The 18,147-nt window shown below is 40.9% G+C and overlaps 1 protein-coding gene across 1 annotated transcript in view; it reads right to left on the reverse strand.

The window, feature by feature from the left end:
• The window catches only part of LOC107779180 (actin-like), a 32,576-nt gene extending 19,559 nt beyond the window's left edge, over positions 1-13,017 (reverse strand). The window contains exon 1 of the mRNA XM_075251044.1: positions 12,878-13,017. Coding sequence (XP_075107145.1) covers positions 12,878-13,017 — 140 coding nt within the window. The remainder of the gene's footprint in view (positions 1-12,877) is intronic.
• Between the last annotated feature and the right edge of the window lie 5,130 nt (positions 13,018-18,147).

Here is an 18,147-nt window from a genome sequence, read left to right on the forward strand (position 1 = left end):
TACTCTACCGAGGTTAGGCTTGGCACTTACTGGGTGCGGCTGTGGTGTACTCATACTACGCTTTTGCACATCTTTTTGTGCAGATCTAGGTACTTCCTATCAGTCCCGACATTAGTGAGTTGAGGTTGCTTTGGAGACTTCAAGGTACACCTGCCCGCATCCGCAGGCCTCGGAGTCCCCTTCTATCCTGTTTTTCCTTATTTCATTACACTGTCTTAGACATTGATGTATAGGATTGTTCAGAATTATTACTAGAGCTTGTGACTTATACTTCACTAGGTTTTGGGAGTTGTACATTTTGAGTTACAGATTTTATTTATGTGGTTGTTGAAGTTTTGAGATTTTTAAGTTGTAATTTCAATTTTTTCCACATGTTGATAGGCTTACCTAGTTTTAGAGACTAGATGCCATCACGACTCCATACAGAGGGAATTTGGGGTCGTGACAACATCGCAATTGCGAACAAGTGTTGCAATTATGACATCTACAGCTGGGTAAAAGTTGGAAAAATCGGGACTTAGCTTATTTTACACCATTTTTCAACCCTAGACTCCATAGAGGCGATATCTTGAGAGCTTTCTCTTCCCAAATTCATTGGTAAACATCTTTAACTAGTTTTCAATCAATTTTAATTGCTTTTCCATGAATTTCAACATCAAATCCATGAATTCCAATGTAGAAATTAGGGATTTTGGGTAGAATTTAGGGATTTTGTAAAATTAAGATCTAGACCTCAAATTGAGGTCGGATTTCGAAACAAATTATATAATCGAGCTCGGGGGTGAGTGGGTAATAAGGATTTGATTCGAGTCTCGAATTTCGACCAAGCGAGACCGGGATTGACTTTTGTTGACTTTTTTTCTTTCAAAAATGATCAAATTAAATCTTTTTCATTCGTGGGTAGTTTCTAAAGTTTATTCTAAATTATTTGAACGATAATTGACTAGGTTCAGTTGGTTTGGAGGCTTGTCTGAAAGGGTAAGCCATGGTTGATTGTGATTTTGTTGGGGAAAAAGGTATGTGTCGTGGTTAACTTTGATTTGAGGGAATTAAGATAGAATTGATTCTACTTGCTATATGAACTATGTTTTGTGGGCGGCGTATATGCGAGGTGATGAGTGCATATGTGATGGCCATTGGGATACGCATGCGGGTGGAAAATATGTCTAAATTGTACCGTATTATTTCCTTTACTATGCCTACAATGCCTTAGATAGATTGCCAATTCTTTGACTAGTTGCTTTCTAGTTATTTCTTATATTGAATTGTTGTGATATTGGGTGTTGAGAATGTGGAACTTGAGATTTGTTGTTGTCTCTAATTGTGAAAAGATTCTCGTATGACGAGTGGAATTCAATACTATTGTTGAATTGTATTTACTTCCCACCCTGCTTGATATTTGTGTTGTTATTTCTTGGTGAGGAAGAGTGAAAAGCACAAAGGGTGTTGTCATGCCTCATTTGCATATTGATATCATTGATTGAGTGAAAGTGAGGTTAAAAGCATGAAGGGTGATGCCGTGCATATGAATTTTATTATGATCATGTGAGGATGAGAATAAAGCATAAAGGGTGATATCGTGCACTTGCATTTATGATATATGGTAAGGAAGAGAGTAAATGTACAAAGAAAAATGCCGTGCAATTTGTTGATTTTATTATTTTGATTTGATAATTGAAACGTGAACTTGACTTGATGGTTTCAGAGCTTATTTTGAAAGAGGTTTACTAGGCGATTCTTATTTGTTGTTCTGCTTATTGCCCCTTTTTACATGTCCCTACCATGTTGTTACTTTTGATACTTTATTTGTTATTCTATTTCTTTAAGTATATAACTGCACAGGTTTTAGTAGGTGTCTTGTCTTTGACGTTAGGCTCAATACTTACTGGATATATTGGGTCAGTTGTACTCATACTATAATTCTTGTACAGATTTTGACATTGGTACCAGCGGAGTCCCGAGAGGTACTTAGCGGATACCAGACAGTGATTCAAGGTAAAGTTGCATCTCGTTCACAGGTTTTAGAGTCACTTTCCTATCTTCATCGTACTCGTTCCATTTTATTTCAGACAATGTTGTATTTCTTTTAGAACCTTGTATTTAGTTAGATCTAGATGCTCATGTACTTATGACACCAAATCTTGGGGTGGTTTGGTTTTACGTTAGTTATTGGTATTGGAATTTATTATGTTATCACATAGTTGTTCCATGTTATGTTATTTGCTCAAATATTGGTTATTTATTGCTTTTCTTTGCATATTATCTCTTGTGTTGGCTTGCCTAGAAAGCGGTGTTAGCTGCCATCACAACCCCTCATTGGTTGGGATTTTGGGTCGTGACAAGTTGGTATTAAAATACTTGGTTGTGTAGGTCTCATGAGTCATGAACAAGCTTAGTAGAGTCTGGGGGATTGGTACAGAGATGTCTGTACTTATCTTCTAGAGGATGTAAGGCTTTAGCAAATATTACTCTCTTTCTTTCTCTATTGTGTGACTTTATTCCATCATTCAGTTTGAATCATTCTATTTTTATTCTCTCACAGATGGTGAGGACACGTACGATATCAATAGTTGATCAGGAGTCGGAGCCCTAGGCTGCTGCCACTACTAGGGTCAAGGGCTAGCGCCGAGGTAGAGCCAGAGGCAGAGTTCAGCCTAGAGCACACGCAAAATTGCCTATTGCAGAGCCTTAGATTAAGCAAGAGGAGGGCATCCATGTTCTGGCCGCCAGTTGGACCAACTCAAGTCCCAAAGGAATTCGTTGCTACCCTAGTACTTCAGAATGCCCTAGTCCACCTAGTAGGCCTTATGGAGAGCGTGGCCCAGGCTGGTGTATATACTATAGCACCAGCTATCTCTCAGGCTGGGGGAGGAGCCCAGACTCCCGGTACTCACACTCCAAAGCAGGTGGTTCACGGATATCATACCCCGATATTTCCACAAGTTGGAGCAATTCAGCATGTTATGGCTACACAATTCGAGGAGGGATCCATGATGTCGTCCGATGGGCTGAAGATGTTGGACAAGTTTACCAAGTTATTTCCTATTCGTTTTGGTGGTATGCCTTTTGAGGACCCCCAGGATTTCTTGGACCGTTGCCATGAGGTATTGCATAAGATGGGTATAGCGGCGTCCAATAGAGTCGACTTCTAGTAATTTCAGATGCATGGCTCTGCCAAGAGGTGGTGGTAGGAGTATATTTGGGGCAGACCAGCAGGTTCACCTCCACTCACTTGGGCTCTATTCTCACAGCTATTCTTGGAGAAGTTCATCCCCTTCACTCAAAGAGATGACTTTCGCAATCAGTTTGAGCGCCTCTAGCAAGGTAGCATGACTATTACCTAGTATAAGATTAGATTCATGGATTTATCTCGCCGTGCAGTCACTTGATCCCTACTGAGAGGGAGAGGGTAAGGAGATTTATAGATGAACTTACTTATGACATCAGGATACAAATGACCAGAGAGACTGAGGATGATATTTCTTTCACTCGAGTTATGGAGATCGCTAGGCGAATCGAAAGGATTCGTCGTCAGGGTAGATAGGCGGCATCTGAGAAGAGGCCTCGTCATTTCTGTGATTTTGGTGGTGCCTCATCTAGAGGCAGGGGTTCATTTGGTAGAGGCCATCCTATCAGGCTGGTTCAGTCAGTGCTTCAGGTATCACATGGTGCTTCGGGCAGTCGTGGTTCTTATGGGTCTTGTCCTGAGCATCTAGCCTACAATGCACCTTCAACCCCCATCGGTGCACCACCATTTTAAAGCTATCACAGTGGTTATCCAGACCGTCATGTTCAGTCTCAGATTTAGCAGCCACGTCAGTAGAGAGAGTGCTTTGAGTGTGGAGGTATGGATCTTATCAGGAGGTATTGTCCTAGTCTTCAGAGTAGTATGCCACAGCAGGGTACTAGTGCCATGATTCTAGCACCAATTGTCCTACCGTCCACTCAGCCAGCTAGAGGAAGGGGTCAGGCAGCCCTGGGCGGTGGTCAGGCTATTAGGGGTGGAGGCCAGCCAGGGAGGCCGTCTGAGAGGTGGAGGTCATATTGGTGGGGCTCAGCTCCGTTGCTATACATTTCTAGCTAGACTTGAGGCGGAGTCGTCTAATACACTCATTATAGGTATTGTTCTGGTTTGCCATAGAGATGCATCAGTTTTATTTGATCCGGGTTCCACTTATTCGTATGTGTCATCCTATTTTACTTTATATTTGGATATGTCTCGTGATTCTTTTAGTGCTCATGTTTTTGTGTCTATGCCCGCTGGGGATCCTATTCTGGTGGACCAAGTCTATCACTGTTGTTTGGTCGCTATTGGAAGCTATGAGACTAGAGTTGACCTTCTATTACTTGATATGGTAGATTTTGATGTGATTCTGGGCATGGATTGGCTGTCACCCTATCACACTATCTTGGATTGTCACGCCAAGACTGTGACATTATCTATGTCGGGGTTTTCTCGATTGGAGTGGAGAGGGACTCCTGGTCACTCCACTAGCAGAGTCATTTCATATGTGAATGCTCTACATATGGTCGAGAAGGGGTGTCTGGCGTATTTGGCTTATATTCAGGATTCTAGTGTCGAGGTGCCTTCTATGGATTTGATTTTGCTGGTGAGAAAGTTTCCAGAGGTGTTTCCTACAGACTTACCAGGTATGCCACCCGAAGAGATATCTACTTTTGCATTGACTTGGTTCTGGGCACTCAGCCCATTTCTATTTCACCATACCATATGGCCCCAGTTGTGTTGATAAAATTGAAGGAATAGTTGCAGGATTTGCTTGACAAGGGATTCATTAGACCTAGTGTTTCGTCTTGGGGGTGAAACGGTGTTGTTTGTGAAGAAGAATGACAGATTGATAAGGATGTGCATAGATTAGCGGCAATTGAACAAGGTCACTATCAATAATAAATATTGGTTGTCGAGGACTGATGCTTTATTTGACCAGCTTCACGGGGCCAAGTTGTTTTCCAAAATTGATTTGAGGTCAGGCTACCATCAGGTGAATATCAGGGCATGGTCACTGCGAGTTCTTGGTGATGTCATTTGGCTTGACTAATGCCCCAACAACTTTTATGGATTTGATGAACTCGGTTATCAAGCCATATCTGGATTCCTTCGTGATCATCTTCATTGATGATATTTTGGTTTACTTCGCAATCAAGAAGAGCATGAGCAGCACCTACGAATCGTAGTTCAGACTCTGAAGGATCGTCAGTTATATGCCAAGTGTTCGAAGTGCGAGTTCTGGTTAGACTCGGTTGCCTTTTTGGGGCATGTTGTATCTTTCGAGGGCATCATTGTGGATCATAAAAAGATTTAGGTAGTTCAGAATTGTCCTAGACCTACTTTTGCTATAGAGATTTAGAGCTTCCTATGTTTGGCGGGGTATTATCGCCGGTTCGTCGAGGGATTTTCATCTATCTCAGCCCCATTGACCAAGTTGACCGATAAGGGTGCTCTTTTCGGATGTTCTAATGATTGTTAGGTGAGCTTTCAGAAGCTCAAACTGTATTTACTACATCCCCAGTATTGGTGTTACCTACAGGTTTGTGATCTTACACTATGTATTATGATGCATCGCGTATTGGGCTTGGCGCGATATTGATGCATGACAGTAGGGTGATTGCCTACGCATCTCGATAGGTTGAAGGTTCATGAGAAGAATTACCTTGTGCATGATTTAGAGTTAGCAACCATTGTTCACGCACTGAAGATTTGGAGGCACTATCTGTACGACGTTCCATGTAGGGTCTATACCGACCATCGAAGTCTCAAGCACCTGTTCAAGTAGTGGCCAATGCATTGAGTAGGAAGGCACAGAACATGGGCAGTTTGACATATTTATCGGTAGTGGAGAGGCTACTAGCCATTGATGTTCAGGCTTTGGCTAATCATTTCATAAGGTTGGATGTTTCAGAGCCTAGCCGATTTCTTGCTTGTATTGTGACATGGTCATCGTTGTTGGAGCATATCAAGGCTCACCAATTTGATGATACTCACTTGTTGGTGTTGAAAGACATGGTGCAGCGAGGTGATGCTAAGGAGGTTGTGATTGGATATGATGGTGCTTGAGAAGGCTCACAATTCACGCTATTCTATCCACCCAGGTGTCACGAAGATGTACTATGACTTGAAACATCACTATTGGTGGTGGAGGATGAAGAAAGATATTGTTGATTATGTCTCTCGGTGATTGAATTGTCAACATGTGAAGTATGGGCATCAGAAACTAGGTGGATTGATACAGAGATTGGAGATACGGGAGTGAAAGTAGAAGCGCATCACTATGGATTTTGTGGTAGACTTACCATAGACCTTGAGGAAGTATAACACAGTCTAGGTTATTGTGGACCAGTTGACTAAGTTTGCACACTTTATTTCGGTGATGACTTCCTATTCTTCAGAGCGGTTGGCTCAGATTTACATCTGGGAGATTATCTGCCTGCACGATGTGCCCATTTCCATTATTTCTGACCGGGGCACGCAGTTCACATCACATTTTTGGAAACTCGTACAGCGTGAGTTGGGCACGCGGGTTGCGCTGAGTATCACGTTTCATCCTGAATAGACTGACAGTCTGAGTGCAATATTCAAATATTGGAGGATATGTTCGGGGCATGCTCTATGGATTTTGGGGGTCAGTGGGATTAGTTTTTACCTCAAGCGGAGTTCGCCTACAACAATAGCTATCGGTCGTGTCACACCCCAACCTCGGGAGGTGGGACTGGAACACGACGCCCGAAGGCCCGTGCGAACCTATGTTTTAGGACTAGAACACGACGCCCAAAGGTCCGTGCGAACCTATGTTCATACTTATATTTTTCATCACGAATTTTGGGGTGTGACACGACTGATAGTTATGAATACCAATGAAGACTTGCTTCATGCCCATTGCAGATTAATTTCTTTTGTTGGTAATGTAATGATAGCAGAAACGATGTCAATTTATGAGGCTATTCTCCTCCACTATTAAAAGAATCAAGAAGTAGCTTATATATACAACTTGGTTGGGACAGAGCCCCACCATACCCAAAACAAGAGGAAGACACACTATAATACTTATCAACTCCCGTACATCTACTCCGAAGAAATGGAGTACGACAACAAACCGCTGAAATGAGCACCCTACTATGGAGGAATGTCACTGGGTCTACCTGTACCTATGGGCATGAACACAACGCCCCAAAAGAAAGAGGCATCAGTACGAAAGGTGTATTGAGTATGTAAAGCGGATAATATACTTGCAAACCAAAGACATAACATAGAAGATATGAGTATACAACTTCAACCTGAGTACCGAAGACAAGTCACCGAGGACATACACTGTGGTAACCTCGAATCATAAATGCATGCAAATTTTATAAAAGATAATAAAGTCACTATTCGGGGACGTCTCATCTCGTAAGGTGATATTCAACCTCTCTTTGGGGTATATCACTTCGTATACCATACCCGACCTCAAAGAGAGGTCAGTAGATTCTCGTGTCTCTATCACATCGTACCCAGCCTCAGGAGGTCTCAGTAACATCACCTTAACACATTATTCGTACCCGGCCTCCTTAGGGCTCGGTGTTACCGGCTAACTCATCATTTTATACCCGGTCCTATCGGGGAATCGGTTATAATATTTAACGCATTGTTCCATACCCGGTCCCGTTGGGAGCTTGGTTAGTTAAAATAAATACATAGATATGAAAGTAAAATGCAAAGTCAATTATAAGAGACATCACAGTTTGACCCAGAATGAACGACATTTCACAACCTTATGATGTTATCCGGAGATATCTTAAGCTGGGCAAGAAATGTTACCAGTAGAGAACACACATGAAATTTTTTTCAAGAAGGATTTAACCCAATTTGAGCTTGCACCATATGGATCAAATAGGAAAATACGTTTATATCAAGCCATGCCAAGAAGGAAGAATGCCTCACATACCTTTTCAAAGAATTACCTTCACTTCTGAGTTCTTCACCTCTATAGTGATTATCTTTACTTTCAAATAAATCTTTAAAATCAGTATCACAAGAATACATATGGTATAGAGATGATTACGAGCCCTTTTTCTTGAATTCTCATCAGGTTTACTTTGGATTTTAGTCGTAAATCGTTCAGAAGTTCTTAGAATGTTTGAGAGCATTTTTGAATGAGCTAAAACTACTGACATCTCCTAGAATAAAAGGGAAGAAAGCTTTACTCCCTTTTTATACCAAGTCTAGGAATCCCCACCGCCCCAAGTATCAATTGGGTCACCCGACCCGACCCGACCCGACCACTCGGTGGGGGAAGCTGGCGCAAATCTAGTAAAGCACTATCATACCCCCGCCCCCATAAGTGTCGATGGCTGATTGGTTGTACTAAAAATGTTTATCTTTTTTTTCAATTTCATAAATGGGTAAAAAATGGTGCAGGGTGTGACATCATCATCCCCCCCCCTCCCCCCCCCGAAACATTTATCCTCGAATATTGAATTACAGACAATCTCTCGGGATTCTTTTCTTCTCTTCAATCATCCTAGGTGGTGTTGGATCTATAAAAGTATACACATTAATGAAAAATACAAATAGTATACATGTAACCATATCTGATGGTAATTCTAGGTTCTGTTGTCCCGACAACGCATAAATGCAATTTTGTGGCCCACTCGAACTAGACACACCGGCTCTATTTCTACCTTTTCCAACCGATATCAACATGCCTTGGTCATGAGGGTGTACTGATGATGAAGAAGCTGCTATATACCCCTTTGGTTACATCACACTACTCCCACCTCTCACCAGGCAAAAATGCATGATATGGCCAGGTTGCCCACACGAATAATATAAATCTGAACCTTGGCGAAATGGCCCAAAATAATTCTTACCACATCGGTCACAATATGGCATGGGGGGTCTCACCTCACTATAATCCCTACTATACAGTGAGCTCTGCCCTCAGAAACTTTGGACCTGATTGGAATAAGTGGTCTGATCACAATGATGGCCCTGGGACTGTGATGGTACATTAGCCACCGTATAAGTTGGTTGTAGGGTAATCGTGGGCCTAAATTTACCTCGAGACTCTCCCGCATCACATATGGATCGGGCTCTCTTATGTTGGCTTCGATCATACTCTTGAGTGGCTCACTGCTACCTCTTACGATTCTCCAAGTTCTATGCATAAGCTTGAATACGAGCAATATCCATATTCAGATTCAGAGAAGCAGTGGTACATTCATTAATCAAATGTGGTCCCAAACCACCCACAAACCGATGTACTCTATCACTTATCTCGGCCAGAACCGAAAGGGAACATCTAGAGAAGGAGTTAAATCACATATTATATTCCCGAACACTCGTATTACCTTACTCCAATTATAAGAATCTATCTTGCCTGGATCAGCGGAGCTCAACAGGCAAATACTACTGCAAAAATGCCTCAGAAAACTCTTTCCATCTAGTCGGTGGTGCAAGAGATCCCCTAGATAGTTCCCAAGTTTCATACCATACTACAACAATATCTCGCAATCTATAAGAAGCAAGCTCTACAGACTCAGTATCTGAGGCATGCATAACTCGTAAGGTTCGCTGCATCTGATCTAAAAAGTTCTGCGGATCTTTATTTGAATATGTTCCAGTGAATACCGGGGGGTCCAAATTAATGAAGTCCTGAACCCTTGCACTTACTATTTTATTTGAAATGCTAGGGGTCTAACGCTAAGCCTAGAAAGCTACTAATCGAGTCAACAACTATACTGTACTCCTCGTATCTAAATCCTACTCATGAGCAACCGGGGGAGGAATAGGAGGTACATTAGTTTCTCTTTTCTGTTCCGTGGGGTAGTGTTGTTGTCCCTGATATCTGAGTATCAGCCTCATTATGAGTTTCACGTTGATCTATGTAGGCATGTGGCACCCAACAAGTACCTACTCCTACCTCCTCACCCAATCCTTGAACAACAGTCTGACGTCTCGTAATAGGCATCACTATAAATATAAACAAGATGGGGATTAGAAGTAAATACTTATGACTCATCTTTATTGCACGATCTTAATCAGAAGGAAAGGTATTCACCCTGGATATGAATACACACTTTAATACATATCAACTCCGTACAGCTACTCCGAAGAAATGAGTACGACAACCAACTGCTGAAATAAGCACCCTACTATGGAGGAATGATGGTATGCTATAATCTTGTATTTTAGTCGCTTATTGCACTCTAATTTACTGCACGTTAATTGAGTTGGAGCTTTAATCGCTAGTGTTTTGCACTAATTGTGTATTTTATGCCTTGTAGGAGTGATTCCGATCAATGTAGATGTTGTGGAATAAATTCACGCTATTTTGGAGCTTTGAAGTCTTTGTAAAAGCCCAATGATTAAGTTAGGATCGTGTTCGGGGATCAACGGATAATAGTGCACTTTAAGAACGCAATGAAGAATCAAGCAGGTATACTGCACATTGTCTAGTAAAATGCACCTAACCTTTAGCTCGAAAATCCGTTTAGGCTCCATAATATATCTTTGAAAATCTATTTAAAAGGGCTACAACTTTCATGTTTTATACTTTCCCAAATTCCCAAATGATACTACCCAGGTGCGCGACCAAGTGCACGATCGCGCACTATTCGCGCACTTCGGGCAGAACGGTGTGCAAAATGCGCGACCAGGTGCGCGAGAAAGTCCCCAGGTGAGCGATTGTGCATTTCCTATCTGTGAAGAGTCCTATTTAGCTAATAAAAGGGTAGTTTCATCCGTTTTTGTTTTGGAGGCGGATTAAATACCCCAAAACACCATTTTAGAAAGACCTTTGGACAGATTTCGACCTAGGGAGGCCAAGGAGGCTAAGGAGACTAAGGAGGAGTTTGAAGAACACAAGCACAAGGATTTCATCATTCCTTCCTCACTCAAAATCCGAGTTTGGATTGCATTTATGTTTTTCTCTACTTTTATTTCATTTGTGAAGAACTTCTCCATGTCTATGGAGTAGAACTTTTTGGGTTTTGATGGAATTGGTGTATTGATGGTTGTTTGTGGATTATAACTCTATTTTTATGTATTTGAATCGTTTTTGGAAGATTTAATTATTGCATCTATGTTCACTTGTTCTTGTAATTGAAAGAGGCATAACTTGTGATATATTTACACTATATTGTTGGTTGAGTTTATAGATTCTTCTAAGTAATCGAAAGAGGCTAGTTGAATCCTTGATTAAACCTAGTTAAGAGGATAATCGAAAGAGGTTCTCCTAAAGACCAATCCATTACGAATTCTTGCATATCTTCACCGAGCTTAAATTTGTTCATATTGTGAGGTTAAGACTTAATCAATAAAGGAGTTTCTACTAAATATTTGTACTGATAATTAAGTGAATTCGAGAGACTCACTTGAACATTAGAAGTGAATTATCTAGAGTTAGATCCCGAACAATTATCTTGCACCTATCCTATCAACCCATATTTTTTCCTATTGATAACGCTCTTTCTTACCTTTGTTGCGATTGTCATTATTCAATAGCTGTAGATTTTAGATTATTAATTATATACACCTCAATTGTTGATCCTCCTGAATAGCAATCTAGCTACAAACTACCATAATACTGTTTAAATCAAATCCCTGTGGACACGATATTATACTATACTATCTTTGACTAGCGAGGACAATTTAAGTGTGTGTTTTGTGCTTGTCAAATTTTGGCCGTTGTCGGGGATTGGCAATTAATAGTGTTAGAAATAGTTTGTAGTGCTAATTTAGAAATTTATTTTTATTTTTCCTTTTATTTTTGTTCTTCCCGGGTTTCTCCTTTGTGTGCAGGCAACAAGTTAAGTCTGTGGTGTATGCACGATCTTCTTGTAGAGAAGTAATACTCTACAAACCAGAATTGAAAAAACACCTGCAGCAACTGAGGAAGAAGAAAGAGTTTACCATAAAGTTCTTGGGGCAACCTTCAACCCAATGGGTGATGTCGTGCACTTGCATTTATGATATATGGTGAGGAATAGAGTAAAAATACGAAGGTCCATGCCGTGCAATTTGTTGATTTTATTATTATGACTTGATAATTGAAACGTGAACTTGACTTGATGATTTTAGAGCTTATTTTGAAAGAAGTTTACTTGGTGATTCTTATTTATTGTGTCGCTTATTGCCCATTTTTACATGTCCCTACCCTGTTGTTACTTTTGACACTTTATTTGTTATTCCGTTGTTTTAAATATATAACTGAACAGGTTTTAGCAAGTGTCTTGTCTTAACCTTGTCGGGCTTAGGCTTGATACTTACTGGGTATATTGGCTCGACACTTCTGCACTTTTTGCGCAGATATTGACATTAGTACCAGTGGAGTCTCGAGAGGTACTTAGCGGATACCAGATAATGATTCAAGTTAAAGTTGTATCCCATTTGCAGGCCTTAGAGTCACTTTCCTATCTTCATCGTACTGGTTTTATTTTATTTCGGACAATAATGTATTTCTTTCAGAACCTTGTATTTAGTTGGATCTAGACGCTTATGTAGTTCTGACACCAAATCTTGGGGTGGTTTTACGTTAATTACTAGTATTGGAACTTATTATGTTATCACATAGTTGTTTCATGTTATGTTATTTGCTCAGTTGTTGGTTATTTATTGATTTTCTTTGCATATTATATGTTGTGTTGGCTTGCTAGCAAGCGGTGTTAGGCGCCATCACGGCCCCTCATTGGTTGGAATTTTGGGTCGTGACACCACTTGTCCACCTAACCTTCTACCCGAATCCTCGACCTCCACACCTTTCTATCAATGGTTATGTCCTCAGTAAGGTGGAGCATCGCTATGTCTTGCCTAATCACCTCACCCCAATACTTCTTCAGCCTACCCTTACCTCTTCTTAGGCCCTCCATGGCCAACCTCTCATACCTCTTCACTGGTGCATCGGTGTCTCTCCTCTTTACATTTTCGAACCATCTAAGACTAGCTTCCCGCATCTTTTCCTCCACAGAAGCTACACCCACCATGTCCCGCTTCATTCCTAATTCTATCAATCCTGGTATGCCCATAAATCCATCTCAACATCCTCATTTTATATACCTTCATCTTTCGGACATGTGAGTTCTTAACTGGCCAATACTCAGCTCCATATAACATAGTCGGTCTAATCACTGCTCAATAGAACTTACCTTTAATTTTTTATGGCACCTTCTTATCACACAAAACACCAGAATCAAGCCTCCATTTCAACCACCCCACCCCAATACGATGTGGGACATCCTCATCAATCTTTTCATCCTCTTGTATAACTGACCCAAGGTATTTAAAACTTCCTTTCCTAGGAATGACTTGTGAATCCAGCCTCACAACCTCGCCCGCTTCATGCATCGCACCACTGAACTTACACTCCAAGTATTTTGTCTTGGTCCTGTTCAACTTGAAATCTTTAAACTCCAATGTCTGCCTCTAAACCTCTAACCTCGCACTAACACCACGTCGCGTCTCATTAATCAACATAATGTCATCCGTGAATAACATGCACCACGACACCTTTCCTTGAATGTGTCACGTTAGTGTGTCCATTGTTAAAGAAAATAAAAAGGGACTGAAGGCTGACCCCTGGTGCAACCCCATCACAACTGGAAAGTGATCAGATTCCCCTCCTACTTTCCTAACCTGGGTATTAGTTCCACCATACATATCCTTAATCACCCTAATGTATGTAACAAGTACCTCTAGCCTCCGATCATCTCCACAAAACCTCCCGCGGCACTTTATCGTAAGCCTTTTCTAGGTTGATGAATATCATATGTAAGTCCCTCTTCCTCTCCCTATATTGCTCCATCAATATCCTAACAAGGTGAATGACTTCCTTAGTTGTAACGACCCGACCGGTTATTTTAAGCTCTAGTTCATCGTTCGATAGTTTGAGGCCTTGCGTAGGTTTACTACATGTATTATGACTTGTACGCGTGGTTGGGGTTGAATTTTGGAAAGTTCAGAGTTGGTTCGGAAGGAAAATTCTCAATTCGGAAGCTTTAAGTTGGAAGAGTTGACCAAGGTTTGACTTTTGAGTAAACGATCTCGGAATTGAGATTTGAAGGTTCCAACAGGTTCGTAAGATGATTTTGCAATTAGGCATATGTTCGGATTGAGTATAGGGTGGTCCGGAAGTATTTCAGCGCTTATTGTGGAAAGTTGGCATTTTGAAGGTTTTAGAATTTCCTAAGATTGATTTGAAGTGAACTTTGATTTTATTGATGTCCGTTTGGGATTCCGAGCCTTGGAATAGGTTCGTATCGTGATTTGTGACTAGAACATAAAGTTTGGCATCATTCCGGAATGTTTAAGTGTAATTCGGATGCGTTCGATAAAGTTTGAAAGTTTGAAAGTTGAAATAGGTGTTTTGATCGTCGATTCATAGTTTGGATGTTGTTTGTTATGATTTGAGGCCTCGAGCAAGTTTCCATCATGTTTTTGGAATGGTTGGTATGATTGGACGGGGTCCCCGTGGGCCTCAGGTGTGTTTCGGATGGGCTACGGGTCATTTCTCCATGTTTGAGCTGCTATTTTTAGGATCTGGTGCATCCTTCTTCGCGATCGCGAAGAAAGAGCCGTGATCTAGAAGAGAAAAGTGTTGTTCGCGATCGCGGTGAATCGCGATCGCAGAAGGAAATTCGCGATAGCGTAAAAGGATTTTATGTTGTTAGTGATCTGATTTTGGGAGCTTATATCTTGCAATCTACAAGGAATTTGGAGATGATCCAAAAATGAAAGTTGTAGCTCTTGGTATCTAGATTTCAGAAAGTTAAATCATTTGTCATTTAGAGTTTTGTACAAAACTTTATGACCATTATATTAGAGGCTATCTAGAGCTTTTGGGCAGCTTATTTTTCGCGATCGCGATTGGTTTTCCGCGATCGCGAAGGGCAATTTTGAGCTGAGAAAAGTTGTGTTTCGCAATCACAAAGGGTAAATACCTTGGCAAAAGCTATATTTTGGGGGTTTGGATCATTTCTTTACATCATTTTTGGAGCGATTTTGGGTGCCATTTTCATCATCAAACTTTAGGTAAGTGATTTCTACACCTCGTGAGTTAAATACAAGGGTTAGACAACAACAAAAACAACAACAACAACAACCCAGTAAAATCCCACTAATGGGGTCTAGGGAGGGTAGTGTGTACGCAGACCTTACCCCTACCCCGAAGGAGTAGAGAGGTTATTTTCGAAAGACCCTCGGCTCAAAAAAACAAAAAGATAAAAGGGGCAAAAAGGGAGACAATATTAGTATCACAACAACAATCATAAGATAAATAGGAACACCATGAAATCCAGAAGAAAGATGCAAAGTAAATGGAGACAATATTAGTATTTTATGGATTTAAATATGGAAATTAGTAGAAATTGTGAAATTTTTGGAATAAAACCTAGAAATGGTATTTGTAGATTTTGACCACGAAATTAGACATGGAATTAGGAATAAATTATATATTTGAGTTCGTAATGTTATGGGTAATGATTATCTTCGAAAATTTTCGGAATCCGTACACGTGGACTCGAAGGTTGACTTTATTGACTTTTCGAGCGGAGTTGGGAAATTGTTATAAATTGATTAATTATGGGTAATAGAGTATATATTTATGGATTTACACATTTGTTTGACTAGTTTTGGAGAGACGGACATCGGTTTGAGGTGTTTGAGTGGCGTTGGAGCCGGTTATGGAACTTCGAAGCAAGGTAAGTCTCTTGTCTAACTCTGTGAGGGGGAAACTACCCCTAGGTGATGTATTTGTTATGTGCTACTTGTTACGGGGGCTACGTACGCATGAGGTGACGAGAGTCCGTACGTAGCTAGATTCATGTTATGTCCGGGTAAACTTAGGTTCCCGCCATGCTATAACTGTACTATTTGAGTTGTCTCTTGCCTATTAAATTCCTTTATTTTACGTTGTGACTTGAGACTAGACTTGTGTAGAGTGATAGACTTGCTATTGTAGAAATTCTATGGGCTTCATGATTAGCCGCGAAATAATTGTACTCCTCTTACAAATTTCTCCCGCGTTATGCATTTTCATCGAAAGATTTCCCTTAGAATTTATAACTCACATGTCTATTCGTGAGTGGGGTCAAGGACCCGTTAAAGCTTCTTATACTAGTGGGATCGGGCCTTTCACCTCGGTAGTATAATGGATATATCTATGGTTCGTGTCGTTCGACCCTCGACAGCGCGCACATTATGATGGGACCGGGCCATTCGCCTCATCACGATTATGTATCACACTCTCATGGGAGCGGACCGTTCGCCTCAGCAATATAATAGATGTATCTATAGTTTGTATCATTCGACCCTCGGCAGTGCACATATTATGACAGGATCGGGTCGTACGCCTCAGCAATTCTATAAAATATTCTTATGAAATCGTGCATAATAATTGACAAAAAGCCAGTATATCTGTGAGTTTTCCTGATTTGAACTGTGACGCTATCTGGTGAGGTCCATTATATATATACTCTGATTGAGGAGGTAACTACTAGCTGAGAGCTTGAGTTATCGCTGAGAGGAGAATTGTACCACGTATTTATACATGTTATTTCATTTATTTACTCTGACTCACATCTGTTTACTTCTACTGTATCTGTCTTATTGGACCACTAGTAAGTGTCGATGTCAACCCCTCGTCACTACTTCTCTAGGGTTAGGCTAGATACTTACTGGGTACGTGTTTAATTACGTACTCATGCTACACTTGCTGCACTTATTGTGTAGGTACATATATGTCTGGTGGCCTTTTGGGCGCAAAGGCGCGGCTATTGTGAGGACTTCATCGTGAGTTGCATTCCATGTTATGATCTGCAGCTTGCAGAGTCTCCATCAGAGTTTTTTATATTCTCCTATCTAATTTATATTCCAGACAGATGTTGTATTTTATTATATTTCCTAGTTGATGCTCATGCACTTATGACATGGGGTTTTGGGGGTTCCTACGGGTTGTTCATTATTGTAGTTCATGTAAATATTATTATTTACCTATAAATTATATTTCATACTATTTTATTAATAAAAATTATAATTTCAAAGTAATGAACGGAGTAATTAAATTGATCAATTACCGTTGGCTTGACTGACGATGGCGTTAGGCGCCATCACGACCTATAATGGATTTTGGGTCGTGACAGCTTGGTATCAGAGCATTAGATTCACTTGGGTCTCACGAGTCATGAGCAAGTCTAGTAGAGTCTTGCGGATCGGTACAAAGACGTTTGTGCTTATCTTCGAGAAGCTACAGTGCTGTTAGGAGCACTTCCCTTCTTGATTCCTCTTTGTACGATTTGATTCCTTTGAGGCTTATGCCTTTATTTCCTTCCTACTCAATCTTGTGCGACGTGGAGCGCTTGTTATCAATTGGGCATCGAGGAGTTGTAGTGGTATTGCAGACGTGGTGCAGGATGTTTCTCCCTGCGTATTCGGCTAGGCTATTATCGTCGCCTTGCAGAAGGGTGTTCAGTCGTTTTAGCCTAGTATCTGTATTTACTATGGTTTTGAGGCTATGCTTAGATTATTATAATGTTCATGCATTGTTATCGCACAGTGTTGGTGTAATGATAGGGTGTTGGTTTATGTGTCGAGGCAGTGAATGGCTCGAAAGGTGGATTTCTCAGTGCATGGTTTAGAGGTTCGGTATTTAATTCCAGCAGAGGAAAGGCAATCAGACTATGGATGTTCAGGCCTTGGTTGATGAAGTGACGAGACTTGGTATTTTCAAGCGTGGTAGAATTCTTATTTGTGATGTGATATCGTCGTCCTTGTTGGAACGCATTAAGGTTCTCCGGTGTTATGGTCTTCTTCGATTTACCTTCGGGACAGGATGTTGGGAAGTGGCGCCTAAGAAGCGGTTGTCAGTGATAGCAGAGAGTAGCGGTTTTAGAATCGAATTGGTGTTTTTAGTATTGATGGATCGAGAAAGATGATCTTTTAGGAGGTTTAGAGTTGGTAGCAATTCATTAGTCCCGGTGCTACAGGTATGGATTTGATTTGAGGCAACATTTGGGCAGTGGAGTATGAGGAAGGACATGGCGGGAGGTGTCTTGCGGTGGTTGGATTACTAGCAGTTCAAGTATGAAAAGCGGAGGTCGAGAAGTTTCTTAAAGGAGATGGTTTGACCGAAGTGGGAGTGGCAGAGTTGTATATGGATTCTA

This window comes from Nicotiana tabacum, chromosome 4, assembly GCF_000715075.1.
Source record: "Nicotiana tabacum cultivar K326 chromosome 4, ASM71507v2, whole genome shotgun sequence".
Classification (NCBI taxonomy): Eukaryota; Viridiplantae; Streptophyta; class Magnoliopsida; order Solanales; family Solanaceae; genus Nicotiana; species Nicotiana tabacum.